Source organism: Paramisgurnus dabryanus, chromosome 2, assembly GCF_030506205.2.
Source record: "Paramisgurnus dabryanus chromosome 2, PD_genome_1.1, whole genome shotgun sequence".
NCBI lineage: Eukaryota > Metazoa > Chordata > Actinopteri > Cypriniformes > Cobitidae > Paramisgurnus > Paramisgurnus dabryanus.
Window position 1 is genome coordinate 25,140,441 of NC_133338.1, and position 20,232 is coordinate 25,160,672.

The 20,232-nt window shown below is 37.3% G+C and overlaps 1 protein-coding gene across 5 annotated transcripts; it reads right to left on the bottom strand.

Annotated features, from left to right (window-relative positions):
- Positions 1–577: 577 nt before the first annotated feature.
- On the bottom strand, positions 578–19,661 carry cd99l2 (CD99 molecule-like 2). 5 transcript variants are annotated; one of them, XM_065248802.1, is made up of 12 exons: positions 19,409–19,661; positions 17,171–17,218; positions 16,983–17,030; positions 16,702–16,779; positions 13,205–13,279; positions 11,411–11,485; positions 10,621–10,671; positions 10,063–10,134; positions 9,909–9,947; positions 9,076–9,195; positions 8,923–8,988; positions 578–4,501 (listed from the first exon to the last, which is right to left on the bottom strand). In XM_065248802.1, exons 1-12 carry the CDS (start codon positions 19,464–19,466, stop codon positions 4,440–4,442), a joined length of 792 nt encoding a protein of 263 aa, XP_065104874.1. In that variant the 5' UTR covers positions 19,467–19,661; the 3' UTR covers positions 578–4,439. The 5 variants fall into 5 exon arrangements, with proteins under 5 accessions (XP_065104874.1, XP_065104873.1, XP_065104876.1 ...); XM_065248801.1 differs by having other exon boundaries at positions 10,618–10,671; XM_065248804.1 differs by lacking the exon at positions 13,205–13,279 and having other exon boundaries at positions 10,618–10,671.
- Between the last annotated feature and the right edge of the window lie 571 nt (positions 19,662–20,232).

The window sequence follows — 20,232 nt, forward strand, 5'->3', positions numbered from 1 at the left end:
TTTGCCAATTGCAAGAATACAAACAAAGTTCCCGGCGTGGAGTATTACAAGTACCTCACAGCACATCTAATACAAGTCAATTGAGTTGGACAAAACTACGATAAAACCTTTTGGAAAGCATCTTTTGCAGCGATTTCTGTGTGAGCATATCAGTGAACACCCCTGACCACTCGGTTAGTTTCACGTCTTTGTAAACGAAAGTTTAATGCATTTTAGGAAGGATTGTTCCTGTGCACCTATATAGCCATTGTAGAGGTATGGGGTGATACAACAGAAACCAAAAATTCTCGGGACAGCATCATATGTCCAAATTTCAGTCAAAACCGTTCTATTTCATCATAAACAATCTGAAAACAGGGCTTTAAGTGTAAAATACCGAACTTGTCCTTTAAATGTTGATTACAAGTAATATTTCAAATGCACCTTTTAATATACTGTGTATTTTTGTTTGTTTTATTTGATAAGTGTATTTTTGTATATGTTTATTCTTTTTGTTACTTTTATTCTCTATACATACCTATACATTTCTTAATTGTAGATATTACAACCTGATAAGTAAAATAAATGAAACAATCAATCAAAGACAAGATAAATCGTTTATTATTGGGTTTCTTTATGCTGATATCCGCTATAGGTAAAGCCAGTGGGATACAGAATAAAATTTCTGAACAAAATTTGAATATCAAATTACAATAGTAGAAATTTAAAGTTTCTAAAAGGGGATTCCCAGTTCAAATCCATGTATTTATACTGTATGCGTTTGTGAGTTTTCATTACATTCTATATTTGTGTAATTCAGTGAGAGATTCAATGCTGAAAGGTTCAGATCATGACCAAATGTATTTACTTAAACCACCTAATATTGCACAGCATTAAAAATCTGATCTGTGGCTGTAATATGATGGGAAAGCTAAACTGGCAGTGCAAATTCAAGACACCTCAGAAACGTCTGGCCCAATAACAACATTTTTTTTTATCAGGAATAAACCCAGCACACAAGAAGAACTTTAATATTATCTACAGCTAGAATTCAAAACATGCAAATCTGTACAGTTCTGCGTTTACACCCTTGTTTTGACAACATTGCAACTACTGGCCTAACAATACCAGAGAGCCTTACAAATGCAACCTTTGCCATTCGAATCTCTTAAAGGCCACCTAATTTTTTTAAAATTTAGACTAATTTAAAGGATTTTGGGAGGTTTTAACAGTCGGATCATGCAGACCAAGCAACCAATGTGGAAACGGCTATTATAAACACAGATAGGTGATGGGGTCTTTCATTTAGTCATCCTTTAAAATTCACCGGATCACTACATTGACACCAAAGTCGAAACACATGCAAAAACCATCACATTTTATCTTTGGTGTTCTTCATTTCTTACAAATCTAGCACCAATAACGCTACAATGTTCTATGTAGCCTAACAAACGTCTTATCAGTAAAAAGAGTTACATTCAGCTAACATTCTGTTGGGTTGTTTTTATTGATATGCTTCAAAAGCCATGAAAGGATAAACTGTCACTGTGTAGAGTTGGCTGTTTAAAGCAACGTGCTGATATCAGGCAACATTGTGCCATTGTACTGTAAATCTAGTTCATCTTGAATGTGATTGATAGAGAGAGAGCAATATTTTGGTTCAAACTGCAACCAATGCAGGTTCTAATCTGCTACAGTATGTCTGGTTTAAACATTCAACTGATGCAGCCCTCCTAATGGTTGCGACTGTAAGTGGTGTTAGTTTGCTTGCGTGTCTTCCCTAATGTTAGCGTGGTAAGGCGTTAGGAAGGAAAGCACCATTGGCAAGGACTAGAGGAAGCTAGGGGGTATAAAATGTGCACCTGATTTCACAGTGAAAAACAAAAGCTACAGGAAAGTCTGGAGCATCGATTAGGGACGGCATTGTTCTGCTTTCCAGTCAGTTTTGCTAACTCTCCTTGCTAGTTTTCCTTACAATTCTGGATGGTAACCATTAGAGAACTACAGGGTTAATAAGGCTGGGCCCTTTCATCCGAGCAAGTGAGATGGACCAATATGCAAAACAGGCTACTGGGAATGCAGCCAGGGACTTAAGGCAATAGCAAAACTGGTAAGGGTGCAACAAGTCTACAAGGATACTAAAAAGACTCGAAAGCTCAAACATGCTACAAATGATACAAACACTAAGCTAGGACGAAAACTACTCCCCATTTGAAAAGAAAATGGGGGGGCTACAAACATTTATGTACATTTAGTGCTACAAGTGTGAATAGAGATACACTGACACAACAGTTCGAGTACAATCTTCAAGTACGCAATATACAAGCACATTATTCCCTTAAAACTCCCATACGGCAATCGAACAGAATTTGCGATACAAGAATTACTACACCGCGCAAGTATTGTGCTAACATGAAAACACAACTAACAGTTACTTCCACACACAACTGTAACTAGCCACTCTCATCACGTCGGGGTCATCTATTCCTCAAAAGAAGGAATCGTAACCACTGACATCCAGCTATACTACGCACAAAAGCAGTCGACATGGTTTTTTCATCAACACAATCACATCTTCACACTTATACCCCTTTTGATCATTGTTGTTTTTTAAGCAAATTAGACAGTAAGCAGCTGTTGGTTAGTTTCTGACATCAGTCATTAAAGGAATAGTTCACCCAAAAATGAAAATTCGGTCATCATTTACTTACTCTCATGTTGTTACCTTTATACATTTCTAAAATACCGATCACAAGCCCCATTCACTTCCATACTAGAAAAAAAGAATACTATGGAAGTGAATGGGGCTCATGGTTACAAACATTCCTCAAAATATCTTCCTTTGTGTTCATCAGAACAAAGAAATGAGACTGAGTAAATGATGAAAGAATTTTCATTTTTGGGTGAACCACACCCTTAAATTGAGTCAAAAAGTCACTTCACTAAAAAGTTTGCTAAGACACACAAATACCTGCATATATGTGTAACAATCTTTTCACATTGCCATGTGAATGCAAGGCAAATATATACAGATCGTGTAAAACTAACGATCAAACAAAAACCCCTTCCAAAATGCCAAAAGTGCAAACATAAAATAAAAGACAAATCCTTCATGAGCATATGCCACCAATAGCAACAACCTGTTAGCGTACTGTAACAGTCTAAAAGCATATTTATGATTATCCAATCACTTGTTTCTGTAAACATAGGAATCGTCAGTTATCTAAAGACTGATTTACTCACTCGCAAATCTCTATGACTTGCTATCTTCTGCAGAACACATCATTTCTCTCCTATGTGCGTTCTTGATGTTCATATTATGTACATTTTGTGTATATTTGAATGAACATGAGCTTATGATTTTACTGTAAACGTGATAAAAAATCAACCAGACAGCACTTGGAAATAATCAGCAAACCACATTCACTTTTTTTGGGGTGCTTTATAAGGGATATAGTACAGCCAGACGATTGTTTTTGCAGAATAAATCCCGACAGGATGACTTGAGTCTTGTATCACCCTGTATGGATTTATTTGCAATAACAACCGTCTGAATGTACATTAACACATTTATAAGAAAGCTATTTGGCACTCGGGGTAAATTTATGGAAATAAAATATTGATTTGATATATAATTCGCTGGTTTGTAAAAAACAAAGCCAACGCAAGGAGAGAAACCCATTACCTAGCGGGTTTAGGTCAAGGAGTGAAGTTCAAACAAGACGAACATGTATCTGGTTTAATCAATTGTCACTATAATCTCACGATATTAATAATGCATGTATATTTTTGATTTGTGGCTATTTAACTGCACCTGTCAATATAACTCACAGTTGCCGGATGAGGCGGTGTTATTAGGAATATGAAACCTCAGAATGTCATGACTAGCCAATCAGAATCAAGCATTCCAGAGCGCTGTGTAATAATAAGCAATAAAAAAACTATGATAGACTGCCATTTTATTGAACTCACCCAGATTTTTTTAATTAGCCTATAATGCGTTCTGCAGAAGAATAAAGTCACACGAGTTTAAAACAACATGAGTGAGTAAATAATGACAGCAACTTCAGTTTCTAAAGAAGTAATCCTTTAAGCATGCATTTCTCTAAGCTAATCTGACACATTAATTTGAAAAGGTAAACATCAAGACTGTACTGCAGTACGGTGTGCGACTCTTTGTATGGGGTTCCATACCGATTCTTAAAAAACTTGATTGCGAATGCTCGGGTCTCAGCAGACCGTGCTAAACTTAATTTTTACCAGAGTTCAATTCATTATTGCAAACACACTTCAACAGTTGAATAAATTAAATGATATGACATTAAGTTTAACCTTGATTTAAACAGTTACATTGGTACTTCAAAAAGGGCGTGTGGTGTATGTATAGTGGAAAACAGTGGAATTGAAATGGGGAAATGAAGATTCAGAACTGTGCCCCTTCTGTTTGGATGCGTTTCAGGTTACACTGCATTTTCCTCTGTCGGTGGCTCGGCATTAGGAGGCTGGAGAAGAGTTTGTTGAACTGGGATTGGAAGAAAAAATTTAATCTATATCAAAGAACTTCACATTCAATACAAAATACATATTCAATATATATTCTGCTATCCCTAAAAAAACTTATAAACAGATCAAAACATGAAAAGTAGAATAAAGGTGCCCTAAAGAATGACAATCATGTTTACAAAGACAAGATTAAGACTACTTATATGGTATTTAAAATATTATAATATAGTATCTAATATATAGTTATCCTTTATAAAATCAGCTATGTCTGTCTCTCTCTTAAGGTTTTTTTTTACCTAGGACTTTTTTCCCACAGGGTTTTTCTCCTAGGAGTTTTTTCAACCCCTAGTGAGTCAGCTGACATTGGCTTAACTTAGAACTCTCTTCTATAAGTTACATTATTATTACATTACTACATTACATTATTACATTACATTTTTACATTACTCGCTAGTATGGTTTAATCTTAGCCGCTGTTCTCTGCTTCTTATGTTGTCCAACGAGTTTTCTGTTTTATTTTTTAATGTAAAGCTGCTTTGAAGCAATTAAACAATTGTGAAAAGCGCAAGTATAAATAAAATTGAATTGAATAAATATATGTGGTCTGATAAGTCATTTAAAGGAAAACACCACCGTGTTTCAATATTTTACTATGTTCTTCCTTCAACTTAGACAAATGAATACATACCTATCTTTTCTCAATGCGTGCACTTAATCTTTGTACAGCGCGTCGTAAATGTGTTAGCATTTAGCCTAGCCCCATTCATTCCTTAGGGGTTGTGTACACCAAAACTTTTAAACGCGGCTGAAAACGCCTTGAGGACGCCGAATGCCAGCTGTTTTTCAGCTGAGTGCCAGCTTTCTTCAGCTGAGCGCTTTGGTAGCTGTGATACTTCAGCTGCGAGCCGGTTGGTTGCTGTGGTAATGTCCCGCCCCTCCTCCACTGTGATTGGGCGGCCGTGTGAGAACTGACATTGACGAGCGGAGCTTTTCTACCAAAGTTGAATCCCATTCAACTCTCGACGCTCAGCGCCGAGCGCGGAAAAACCGTCGAGCGCCGGTTTTCAGCGCGGAAAAAACCCGCTAGCTGCTGGCTTATTTGAAAAACGCCGAGCTTCCATTGGAAACAATTGAAAACATGCGCCGGCCGCGGGCGTAAAAGTTTTGGTGTACACAACCCCTTAGGATCCAAACAGGGATGAATTTAAAAGCCACCAAACATTTCCATGTTTTCCCTATTTGAGACTCTTACAGGTAGTGTTGTTTTTGGCGGCCTGTTTTCATTTTAGTTTTAGTCTAGTCTTTGTGTCAAGCTGACATTTTAGTTTTTATTAGTTTTAGTCAGTTCATACTCTTTTTAGTCTAGTCAAGTTTTAGTCGACTAAAAGTCTGGGCATTTTAGTCTTATTTTAGTCAGAATTATCCTTGACTATTTTTGTCTAGTTTTAGTCGACGAAAACTGGTGACATTTTTAGTCTAGTTTTAGTCAATGAAAATTGTATTTTAGTCTCTTTTTAGTAATTCAATTCTATTTAACCCAGTCAATTTAGTATAAGTACCTAGCAGTAGTGTAGACAAAATCAAAATTTTCTTTTAGCCAAACCCATTAAAAAAAGTTATCTTGTTATATTATACCTTATAGATATAAGAATACATCCATTTCAGACTTGGAAGATGCTCTGATTGGAATTTATTTGATTTGAAGATATATATTTTACTTAATTTTATTTAACCTCTGAGTGAGTGACTTGACTGTAGGTAAAGAGTCTACATTAAAGTCTACATCAGTGGTCACCAATCCTGGTCCTGGAGGGCCGGTGTCTCTGCAGAGTTTAGCTCCTACCCATCAAGCACACCTGCGGCAGCTAAGTAAGGAGCTTCAGGTGTGTTTGATTAGGGTTGGAGCTAAACTCTGCAGAGACACCGGCCCTCCAGGACCAGGATTGGTGACCACTGGTCTACATAATCAAAACAGAGTAGTCTAAGCAGAAACACACACACAGGGCCACTGCTGGTCAGATGGGTGCCATAAGCTGACTTTTACGGTGGTGCCACCTTTAGTTAAAAAACAACAACAAAATCACAACTATAGTAGGCTATGTGTGAGAATAGCACTTTATTAAAATGCTATTGTTATCATTTATAATTGTATTTTGACCACACAAACTACAATTATACAAATATGCAATATAGTATATCTGTATTTGTGTAGCTAATGGCACTCTAATGTGACAAAGCTAATTTTACGTGTCAGTATAAATCCAAGCAATTTTGGAGAATTACTAAATATCTTTCTTGTAAGTAAATTAAAAGCCAGCTTTAAGAAACATCAGATGTCTATGAACAAAAGCAAAAGTTTGTATGTATGGTTATGTTCTTAATAATACAGCTGTTTGATTGATTTAACACTCAAGCATTCAGTTAAGCAAGTTTAGTTAATTCAAATAATAAATAAGGACACAGCTAGACCCTTGTTGTTAGCATATAAGTTATAAAACAACGTCTTTAGCATATATATATTTACCATGCTTCAAAACACAACGCAGCACATGTCATTTAAACGATTGAAGATGCAAACCGGTACATTGTTATATTATTTAAATCACACTGATGAGTTTGCGGTGCCAGCAGTCAACGCTATACATATTAACAGGCTTGTGAACTCACCTGAAAACGATGCACGGGTTTCATTTTGGACTTTTTGTTTCCATTTGAAGACTTGATGCGGCGGTGTATTCGCGGGCGCAGCTGGCCATCAAACGTGACGTGTCATGTGTTTCTGCGCAAACGGATTGCGTATGATATCAAAGCATCGCGAGAACAGACTGCTCTGCATGCTTTATAATCGCTCTCGCGGTACGTTTACGTATTTTTGCGGATCGATTTGCAGCGCGCCATTGAACACACATGATAATTTGCAGTCAGGTGGCGAGGTGCCAAGAGATGGCTAGACGAAATAACATTATAACATTTCGTCTCGTCTCGTTTTGGTCAACGAAAATGAAGAAACATTTTAGCATAGTTTTTATTTAGTAAACCACTTTTAGTCTCGTTTTTATTCGTCAACAATATTGTATTATACATTTTATTATAGTTTTCGTCACATGACCAGCATTTACGTTGCATCTCGTCTCGTTTTCGTCACGTGATAAAGGTTCGTTGACGAGGATATTTCGTCATACTTTTCGTTGACGAAAGCAACACTACTTACAGGAGTAGTTACACGAGTAAGTATGGTGGCATAAAATAAAACGTGGCGATTTTTTAAGCGGATAAAAAATTAGAACTATTATATGGAAAAAGAGCACTTAGTTTGCAGCACTTCCACCTCAGTAATATCACTCCTTTGTGCCACCACTCATGTAACAGTCTTTAAAATACATGTAAACATATTGGCATATAAAGGGTTACATTTTTCAAAAAATTTATTTATATTTTATATGAATGTTTCAGGCAAAAGTAGTTTTAAAAGATTGTCTCGTTTAAAGTGAATTTTTTTTCATATATAACATTTTTTGTGCAGTTTTTGTCAAGGTGTCATTTCTTGGCATACGTAAGAAAAAATTAATCTCTTAAGGGTTAACAAATAGTCCGCAATAATTGCATAATTAGACAGTTAGATTAATTTAACCTTTTCTCGTGTAACTACTTGTGTAACAGTCTTTAAATAGGGAAAACATGGAAGTGTTTGGTGGCTTCTAAATTCATCCCTGTTTGGATCCTAATGAAAGAATGGTGCTGAGACATTCACAACGTGCTGTACAAAGATTAAGTGCACACATTGAAAAAAGATGGGTATTAGGTATGTATTAATTCATTTACATTGAGGGAAGAAAAGAGTAAAATATAAAATATTGAAAACGGTGGTGTTTTTCTTTAAATTCCCTTTATCATGGCTGCCATGCTAAAATTAAACTAATCATTCAATCATCTAAACTAATATAAAAACAAAAAGTCTAATACCATGTAAGAAATATCAAAGCACTGTGCATTTAGTTTAATACACATCAGATTATAATGTTATACATACCTTTGATATGATATCTACAATATTACAATGGAGTGTTTCTCAATTGAAGTCCTTGCATCCCCCCTCCCATTATATTTTATATATCTCCATATATAAAAAAAACCCTGATCCATCTCATCAGCTTGTTAGTGTGTTAAGGTGATATCTATACTATTAGGCTTGTTCGACTTTAGTGGTGCTGTGCAGACAGACTCTGTACTCTGTATGCTTTCAGATCACTCTTGCGGTACTGTGATGTCACACTCAGACTGTGATGTCGCCATTTATGTTTGAGACATCTAAAACATTCTGGAGGTGGTGGTGTGAGGACTGATATTGAGAAACACTGTTATAAAACATTTTCTACTGTAACTGTTTCATAAAACTGATCTATTTGTCTCGTAAAAATGTCATGAAAAGGGGGTCTCTACCTTGTGGCTCCTGTGCTACTACAGCATCTGGAGCATCCGCCTTCACCATATCTGTATTCAGACTCTCTGTGGAAAAATTAAGTATGAGAGAAGCAATTAGAAGCCATTCAACTTAAATGAGATGTGATGAATTTGAGATTGAAACAGTCTTACGTTGTATGCTGAAGCAAAACTTCTTCTTCTGGTAGGAGATGTAGCCGCTCACTGCACCAACCAGCGCCATGCCAATAGCACTCGCAATACCAGCGATGGTACCAGTCTGAGCCACTGTTTCTACAAAACATATTTAACCCTTAAGAGATCATAGGGACATTTTTTGCCATTCTTATTTGACTGTGTTGATTGAATATTGCCCAAAATTGCCAGAGGTTAATCATTTTGGTTTCAGTTTTTTAAATTACGGTAGCTTAACATGGCTAAGCTACGCAAAAACCGACACATGTGATCATAGGGCCAGAAAAATGCCCCATTGAAAACCATTATAACTGCTATTTTTGACCCCCCCCCCCCAATTTATCTTAACATAAACTAATGCATACCTTTATGTCAAGTTATTATTTTGGATTAGTGGCCTTCAAGTTTAGATTTTTATACTTGTGCACCAGGTGGCGCTATTCCATGCATGCATTAAAATGTAACAGTTTTTTTCTTTACAGTTTACGATGTCCCACAAAAGGTTTCACGACATCAGCCGAACACCGTGGTTCGACTAATGTAAACGTATAGGGTATAAAGGGTTAAAATTTTCATAACTTTTATTAATATGTTTCAGGCAGAATAGTTTTAAAAGATTGTATCGTTTAAAGCTGAAAAAATATTGATATATAATATTTTTAGTGCAGTTTTTGTCAAGGTGTCATTTCTTGGCATAAGTACATTTTTTAATTTCTTAAGGGTTAACAAATAATCCTCAATAATAATTGCATATAAAAAGTATTTAATTAGACAGTTAGGTTAATTAAACCTTTACAATTTGAGTTTCATACCATTTTCATCCGAATCGCTACCTCCAGTTGCTCGTCCACCTGCAAAAACATGAACATTAAATTTACACAACTACAATAGGCTAATTACTGCTCTTAAATTTGACATTTACCTCAAACCATGTGAGATAGTGAGATTTAACAGATAAGCCTTTACCTTTGCCTTTGTCTGGGTTATAGGTTTCATCTTTCCCTACATCCACAAGGTCGTTGTCTGAGAAACCACCACCTGAAAAGTTAAAGAAGACAATTAGCCTGAGAGCAACATGATAAGTACACATTTACTTTATTCAATCTTGGTTCTTTTCATTTTATTTGACATATTAGCTCTCTATAGCTCTCAAACTAGAACCCAGAGCGATTTAAACGAAGAACCTTGTGGGATCCCAAGATAGGAAAAAGCCAGAAACCCTTAAAACTGTAGGAAACAGAAAGCTGCTAATACAATTGAGTGCAAAGCAAGAGAACAACAGTCTGGAGGATAAAACCCAAATCCATGCAAAATCCAAGTTTGCTGCAGATAAAAGAGATTAGGAGCCTTTGTGGTCAATATGTAAATAGAACATGATTCAATTCCTGAAAGCCGAACAGCCGATTAGAGTTTAAAGAAGGGTGAGGTTTTTATTTGATTCGGTATGAAGCGTGATTCTTCCAGCCAAGAAAATAACGTTTCCCATGCTACATTACCCAAAAACAGCTGTTGATTTCTTACCACCTCGGCTATTGGGTTGGCCATCATCACGGCCTCCTCCTCCAAGACCTTTATCTAGCAAGGACAGGAGATGCATCACGCCTGGCTATCTTGGGTTAATTCATCCTGACTACCAATAACAGCTGAGTAGGTTACCTGCTAATGTATACTGTGATCCTATTGGCTATGCCTTTGATGACCCTTAAGATTACAGGGACATTAAAAATTGGGAAGAATAACCTGTCAACTCTCAAACCTGTCAACAGTTTTGATTCCAGATTCCAGTAAGAAACAGCAGCTTACATTTTAAAAATGGCTGGGTTATTTTTGACCAATAATGGGTAAATATTGGACAGAAAACATGCTGGGTTAAAAATTACCCCATGCTGGGTTATTGTTATGCAACCATGGGGTATAATAACCCAGCAGTTGGGTGAAAACAACCCAGCATTGGGTCAATTTTAACCCAGCAGTGTGTTCTGTCCAATATTTAACCACTTTGGGTTAAAAATATCCAAGCCATTTTTAGAGTGTAAGGTAAAATCTTACCTTTATGTATTTTAAAACAATATCGCCATGTTTATGAATTTGACCTATTTATATTTCTCAGACAAATAAGACTTAACCAAAGACTTATTTAGCAAGCTGGATTTATCCATCTTTTACATTTAACATTAGGTGCTTTGTATTCAAACCAAACATTCCTGTTGAAGATGGCTGACTTACTCAAATAAACTACAACAAATCAAATATGTAAAAAGATATAGACAGAAAATTGTATACAAGAAAACTGTATAGACAGAAAAATACGCACCATTTTTGTCAGAGTCTTTACCCTTTCCTTTGATGTCATTGTTAGGATCCAAAGCATCCGCAAGATCAAATTCATCTATCAGGCAAAATAAATGTGTCAGTATATAACTCACACAGTACATAAGAAACACAGAGTTAATTGTACAACAACTACAAGTGACAATGGAAAACACTAAACTGAGTAGTCCGGTAGTGATACTACGGTACAGTGATGGTATCAGATGGTAACCCCATTATGGTTTGACATATAGCATGCTACTAAAATGATTAAAGACAAGTACAAGTGATGCCCAAAATGATATGATACTAGAGTATAAAACACTTCAAATAAATGGATAAAAAGATGAATTGGAGCTGGTCAGCAACGTTTCACTGACTGCAGTGAAGTCATCAAATGACATTAACATGCACTAAAACAGACTGAGGAACGCTTAAACCTGATTGGTTGAGCTGACTAATAGAAATCAACTGCAATGACCATATATGCCAATCCTGTAAGAGCTCAGAAGCTACTGAGTACCAGAGGTCTTCTCGGGTCCAAAGAAATGTACCCGACCCGAAATGACCCGAATAACTTCATACCCGAACCCGACGTGCATAAATAAAAAATTTTTAAAGAAAGACCCGACCCGAGACAAACCCGAGAAAATTAGACCCGAGTCCAACCCGAACTAGTGAAATTTTTTTTTTAACCCGACTGGAACCGAATGTAAACGGCACTGACGTGTGTGCATTCTGCAGACCCACGCGCAGCAGTCAGACAGAAAGAAACTCCGGTGGCCTTGCAACCAATTTGGCGAGCTGCTCCATTCGTTTTACTTTGTTATCTGACGACGACACCAACGTAACCGCTAAAATGTACATTTATAATTGACTGACATGTTTGTCTCAACGAAAATGAACCTTCCGACAACCACACAATGTCGCAAGCGCTCTTGGCAAACAGATGAGAGGTTTGAAAAGGACATTGACGCACACAGGCGAGAGAGTTCGCGTCTTCTCGGGTCCGTTCAGAAGAAACACATTCATTTTTAAATTACCCGAGACCCGATGCCGCTATTATTGTACCCGACCCGTGTCCGAGGCACATGTGAAACTTTTGGACCCGAACCCGATTGGGTCTCGGGTCGGACCTCGGGTTTTCGGATCTAAGTGGACCCGTGAAGACCTCTACTGAGTACCTCAGTAAAAAGGAAGGGCCACAACCCACAAGAAAGTTTTAATGTGATTCACTAGACTAGTGGTTTCTAATGCAGTAAGATATCTGAACTGTAAGCTTTTGCATTTAGCTAACTGCTGTGGTCTGCATGAAATGATTGCCAGTTCAGATAGGACACATTACAATGAATATACCTCATTATTGGTTTGTGTGCATTCTGTATTAGAATTGAACCTTTTATAAAAGTAACATAGGCTATGTTTATATGTGTGTGCATTGTTATACTATCAGTGTACGAGACATTACAAGCTACATAAACTGACTCATGCTTTTTACTAGTAAATTGGATATAGGACACTTACGTTAAGAATGTGATGGAGACATTGCCTTTCTTTTGTGTAGACTTTTTAACATGCACATTCAAAGCATAATAGAAAACAAGGCTAACAGCTACAAAATGATCACATAATGGCCAAAATGTATAAGATTGATCTTAAACCATAAATCTGCTGTTAATTTTGGCCTATTTCTCCAATCTTGCTTAGACTTGCTGTGAATATAAAAATCTTCATGCAACACAGACGAAAACAGACATGATGAACGGTTCTATGAGCGGGCTGACAGCACGGTACACACCAAGAGGTTTAGTGGTTGTTCGAGGTAACAGACCCGGCCGAATGGTGGAATCAAAGAATTCCCTGTATATCTCTTCTGTTAGTAGAGGTTAAAATGTTAGTGTTTGTAAAGAAGTTCACATTTACACCAAAAGGTTGTCCACCAAGGAGTGTACATCAAATGAAAATATTATCAAAAATATGTACCTTAAAGGGATAGTTCACCATAAAAATTAAATTCTGTCATCTTTTTACTAATGTTGTTTGCAACCTGTATTCATATATTTATGCTGTCAAACATAAAAGATGATGTTTTGATAAATGATGGTAACCAAACAGTTGACAGTACCCATTAACTTCCATCATAGGACAAACAAATACAATGGATTGAAACTAACGATTGACATCCATAGGGGATTTCCAAGGTCGTTTCCAAGGTCTTTGGTTCTTACCACCTGACTACCTGCCTGTTAGATCCCATACCCACCCATCTCCTTCAGGCCATCTCTCCATCGGTTATCCCTGCTCTCACCCACCTTAACAACTCATCTCTTTCCACTGATACATTCCCTGCAGCTTTTAAAGAGGCCTGGATAACCCTGCTGCTGAAGAAACCCACACTTAACCCTGCAACGTTAGAAAACTACAATCCCATATCTCTCCTTCCCTAATTGCCAAGACTCTTGAGCATGTGGTTTTTGACCAGCTCTCCTCTTTTTTCACACAAAATAACCTCCTGGACAGCAACCAGTCTGGTTTCAAAAGTGGTCACTTCACCGAGACTGCGCTGCTCTCAATGATTGAAGCCAAGCCTAAGGGAGGCAATGGCAACCTCCAAATCATCTGTAGCCTACTGATCCCACTGGATCTATCCGCCGCTTTTGACACTGCCTATCACTACATCCTCCTTTCGACCATCGAGGCTATGGGTGTCTCTTGTACAGCGCTACTATGGTTCAAATCTTACCTCTCAGGTAGGTCATTTAGGGTATCCTGGAGAGGTGACGAACCCCAACATCTTAATATCGGGGTACCTCAAGGTTCAGTGCTTGGCCCACTGCTCTTTTGTGATATACATGACATCCCTGGGTTCTGTCATTCGAAAACATGGCTTTTCCTACCATTGCTATGCAGGTGACACACAACTCCACCATGAAGATCCCATGGTTTCTGCCTGCATCTCAGCATGCCTGAGGGACATCACCATCTCCAGCTAAACCTTGCAAAGATGGAGCTGCTTGTCATATTGTCTGACCCTAAGATTTATCACAACCCTTCCATTTAGCTAGGTTCTTCGACCATTCGCCTTCCAGGGCAGCCAGAAACCTGGAAGTGGTAATGGATGATCGATCAGCTTAGCTTCTTGGAGCATGTTGCCAGCACCGCCCGCTCTTGTAGATTCATCCTCTACAATATTAGAAAATTAGACCTTTCCTAAATGAGCATGCTATTCAAGTCCTAGTCCAGGCTGTTGTCCTGTCCAGAGTGGACTATTGCAATGCGTTACTGGCCGGACTCCCAGCCTCCACAACCAAACCCTTATAGATAATTCAGAATATACATCAAAGCTCTGCTCCTGGCCTTTAAAACCACCACTGGGTCAGCCCCCTTTAACTTCACTCGCTAATACAAAGTTATGTGCCCTCTCGATCCCTTCACTCTGTCACCGAGTGACGGCTTGTGGTGCCATCTCAAAAAGGGGAAAAAATCACTATTGTGTACCTTCTCTGTGGAATAATCTGCCGGTCACGACACGATCTGCTGACTCTGTAGCCGTCTTTAAAAAATCGGCTAACACCTCACTTTCTAATACAGAGCTTAATATATTTTTCTATTTTCAATCGTAATCTTTATCTGTACATTTCCTGTAAAAAAAAAACTAACTAACCCTTGAACAAAAGCGTCTGCTAAATTACTAAATGTAAATATAACTGTGCACTTACCATCTATTATCAAAATAGTTTTGTGTTTAACAAAAAAGCTTTTAACATGTGGGTGAATTTTAGGGATGCACCGAAATGAAAATTCTTGGCCGAAACCGAAATGAGGAAACCAAGGCCGAAAAACCGAAACACCGAAATAAATTATTATGCCAATTATTAGTACAAATGCCTTTATGGCTATCACTGTGTACTAACTTTACTAGGGGTGTGTGACAGATCACAAAACTCACGGTTCAGATCACATTACAGCTTTTGAGGCACGGCTCAGATTATTTTTCAGATCAGCAAAAAGGGGGTGGGGAAAATCTAATAACAAATAAAGAAATTACAAACATTTATAAAAAAAGAACAAAGCTGCACATTAATAAGGGCTAACATTAGCATTAGGGACAGAAATCGAATTAAATGAGTCATAACGCTGTCTTTATTGTATAAATTAAATATATTATTATTTTTAGAGCTATTTGTATAAGTATGTTAATTGAGGTTACTGTCTCTTTAAATAAGCAGAGACTGGTTTATTACTGTAATCTATACATACACTTAAGACATAAACAAATGTTTTTATTAGAAAAAGAATACTTTGGAGATAATTTTGTTTATATGTGCCCTGTCAATAACAGAAAGATTTTACGTTCGCTTGTTTGCGTCTCACTCGTGTGTGCACTATTGAGGGCACTTAAACGCGCGCACACAGAGAACGAAGGCGAATCCCAAACAGCGCAGCATAAAAACGTTACGTTGTTTTTAATTGCTTTGTTCGGCACATGTATGTTAATGGACTATACAGTATGAGACACATTTGCGCGACTCTCTCTAAAGTTTACACATCAAGAGTTCTGATCTTTGAAGGGCGTACTCACTGTGATGATCACGTCTGGACCGGACACAACCGCATGTGCCTCTGTGCGTACTTTAGCGCCTTTTTGCTGTTAAATACATCCACGCCGCATACATGTTGCTTCAGACAAGCATGTGCAGGTCGCAGTCTCTGTTTGCGTCATCACAACATTTCGGCCGTATTGTTTCGGTGATAAAAGTCTTTCGGCCGAAAGCCGAAAATGGTCTTTTGGGCCATTTTCGGCCAAAAATTTTCGGTGGCCGAATATTCGGTGAATCCCTAGTGAATTTGGATTTTTTTGGGTGAACTATCCCTTTAAGAAACCAGCAACAAACCATTAGGTCATATGATGTTGTGACTATAAATTAATAAATAAATATATATATATATATATATCAATAAAATAAAAAATATTCTTATGTGTATTTTATTCTTATTGTTAAAAAATTTTTGTCTTTACAAAAAAATATTATTTTTGTGCCTCATACTAGTTATACAGCCTCAATAAACCCTTTTTTTTTTATTAAACTTTTCTATGAGCTTTTTTACTTAACAAGGTACTGCATGTTGTATATTAACAGTATGTTTTGGCACACAGAATCCCAGTCCATGAGACTTCAGGGGCATGAAGGGATTTTCTCTTTCAGTGTTTGTTTGAGAGGATTAGTAGGATAATTAACTATCTGGTTATCTGAAGAAGAAACACTGGCAAGGATTCGATAAGGCCCTTCTCACCTGTCTCTTTAGGCTTGGGCTTTGCTGGATCCTTTCCTGGGACCATGGGCGGAACAGGACGCTTAGGAGTGGGCTTTACTGTTGAACACAATAAAGATAATTTTCAGATATTTTAAATTAGTTTTATTTAACATCCATTAATATTATTGAAGGTAATTGGTTTTGAGTCTTAAGATTTGATTAATAATCACATCACTGAATTATGAAAGCCTAATTTAACAACTTTTGATCTACTTTCAATGTTATTAACTATTTGCAAAAATGCAACATTGACAACTGACCTGCTGGTCCGTCACCGCCTGCTGGTTTTACTTTAGGTGCTGGGGTAGCTGTAAAAAATGCTAAATAAATGTCCTTCTTATGCAGATAAGTAACAGTAACAGTCTTCTCATTACATTTACCAAAAGCAGACAATAAGCTTTTAGCTGAAACGCTGCAGGGTTATGCATCAGCTCTTTTTCATACTCACCTGGTTCATCATCAAATGCATCTGCCAAACTCAGATCCTGACCAAATCCTGTAACACACACAAACCAGTATAAAATACTTCAGTGCAAAATTATTTACTTCAGTGAACATCACGCATACTAAATAAACAAGAATGTATTGCACTTTTACATCTAAACATTGCAACATTGTATATAAAAATTATCATACTTATTTGCATGTTTATGTTATGGATATTTACATTTATGCTTTTGGCAGATGCTTTTATCTAAAGCGAATTACAGGGTATGCATTTTATCAGTATTTGGTATCAAACTCGTGACCTTGTGAGCTGCTAACAATGCTTCTACCAGCTGAGTTACAGGAACATTACATATCACTATATCACATCACATCACAAACAGTTTTAGCAACAGCACCATATTGTTATGCTTTTACTACAGCTTTACTACAGATTCCTCTTGAAAAACAAATTCCACAGCAGTGCCGTTGCATTCCTGGATTTTAACAAAGACATGAAAATGACAGCAATGCATTCTTGTAGCACAAAGAGATCTTTTGTGTTTATATAACGCAAAAACACAAAGACATTTCTGGAAAGATGTTTTCCCCATGTGTCATTTTTGATGGTACATTTATGCAAATTATTTTTTTCTGTAATAAGTCACACTACAGTCCGTGTTCATCTTATGCTGTAAATGCCCTGCATACATATTTAGCCCAGGGTCACCTATTCAGTTTATTCGGGTCAATCTTTTTTTTTCTTAATGGCTGTTTTTTATTTATTTGTCTGTTTGTTTGTTTGTTTGTTTCTCTCTCTCTCTCTCTCTCTCTCTCTCTCTCTCTCTCTCTCTCTCTCTCACACACACACACACACACACACACACATATTATTTCGCAGCTGTCTTGTGTGACTATATGTCATCACACTGCACACCAGTAATAGCAACAGGACTATAAGTGCCTCACATGCAGCAGTGCCAAAGCCAGTTCAGATGGGGCACACTGTTATGTGGTCAATATGTCATGTGATAGAAGCTATACTGTCACGTGCTTCTAACATTCACAACAGATACATGCAGGTTTACATACATGTTGGGATTAATATGATTTTCGGATGGCATTTTTCTCTAAACAATGTTTACAGATAAGAGAGTGTTATCATGGATCTGATTACATAGCCTACAACAGAGGGTGTGGCTCACAAGGAAATAGGGAGGAGATGTCTATCACTGCCATTCTGCACCGGCTTACTTTATTCATTTTAATGGGGGTCTTCAAATTTAAAAGGGGTCTCAAAAAATAAAGGGCGGGGTCCACATCATCTTTCAAATATTCAAATTAGTCTTTCACAGCACATGATGGTATAACTTTCACCAAACAGTTTCTGATTTCATAACCCTGCATGATTTTTATCAGAAGTTTTGAAAGACTACAGGAATTGTGCCTAAGAGAATCCTTTTAAACCGCACAAGCAGAACGACACCCCCATGCCAAAATGTTGGTATCTTCCTATCTTCTGCAGTCTCCAAAATATTCCAGACTCGTATGCCGTACCTGAGCGCATTGTGCCTGCGTATACGCATGCGCTCTGACTCCAAACTCCCAAACCTACCTGTACTGGAGAAGACTACATTGTTCTCTAAATATCTTTTGATTCACTATTGTAATATTTTGCTAGCATATGAGTAATGCTATTTCCGTTACAAATAGAATGGGAATTCTCGTCCGGAAATTATGTTGGCAGCAATCCCAGTTTGGTAAGATTTAACTACCCCTTATTTCTATATTCAAGAATTGGGGTTTGGTTAATCATAAAAAACAACAAAAAGACACAACAATTATTCGTTTTTGAATTGGCCTCACTTACTAAACAGTAATAAATGTGAACTAAAACAAATAGTCTTATTCACTATCCTCATGCGTAAAGACTTTAAATTTCTCACATTTACGTAAACTCACATCTTCATTGTTTCTGAATAAGTGATCATTTGTTGAGCCTCAATATGTCATGCACGGCACGGTAGCCATGGCTAGACACCGACATACAGCATGATGGAGACTGTGTCTACAGATGTTAAAACGCAACTTTAGCGCTCTCTGAACGAGGCTCTTATAGACTATAAAGAATCCAGTATACATAAATAAAAAAGAGGTTGATTTTTAAAGTCTATTATAAAAATGCTTTCTCACTGTGCCCGCAGGTCGACAAAATAGTAGGCATGGCACAGGGTTCAACAAAGAGGGGCGAAACGCTTACCTTTCACTACCAGCAAAGAAAAGACTGCCAGAAGCGTCCATGTCGAAAGCTTCGCCATGTTAAAAGTGCAAATGGCACCTGGATCTCAACGATATTAAATTTACAACAGAATTGTAGTAAAGAGTATAAAATGACTTTTTGTCCTTGGGCCTAGCTGAAATTTAAACAGCTCTAGTGAATCACTTTGATCAGGAAAATGCTGCGAGACTCATGCGAGTAACAGTCTGCAGTGCGAATGAGGTAGCATGAGATTTGCTGACTGGATCACGTTACATCGGCTTTAGGGCGGTTCCTTAACCTAAGCTTTGCTTTTGGTTTTATAGAGCACGCTGAAATACATTATTTTATTAAAAAAAAAAAAAACGATAGCAATAATAGTACTTTTAATAAACAAGTGTGCGATTTGTGTAAATGAAAAATGAATACAATTAACCATTACAAAAATGTCATGTGGTAATCGTGAAAACAACAGAAAAACACATATGGCATCTAATTATAAATTCGTCTGATACAGTACAACAAAAAGTGCTGTGGTATTCCTGTCATATTTAGCTACACACATTTGTTGTGTGGTAGTTTCTTGATGTACCAAAGCACCACCACAGCGGTTTTTGTTTACGTAAGGAATTTAGTTGAACCACAGGAATGAAACTATTATATGACAAAAAAAGAACGCTTCGTACATCTTTACCTGAATAAAATCGTGGTTAATTAGGATTCATTAGACAAATGAATCCTGATCTAACTGACCGAACTTCTGACGAGGGAAATGTACAGAAAATGCGCCTCTTAGCGGTGTAGTGTACTGTTTATCATGTGTTAAT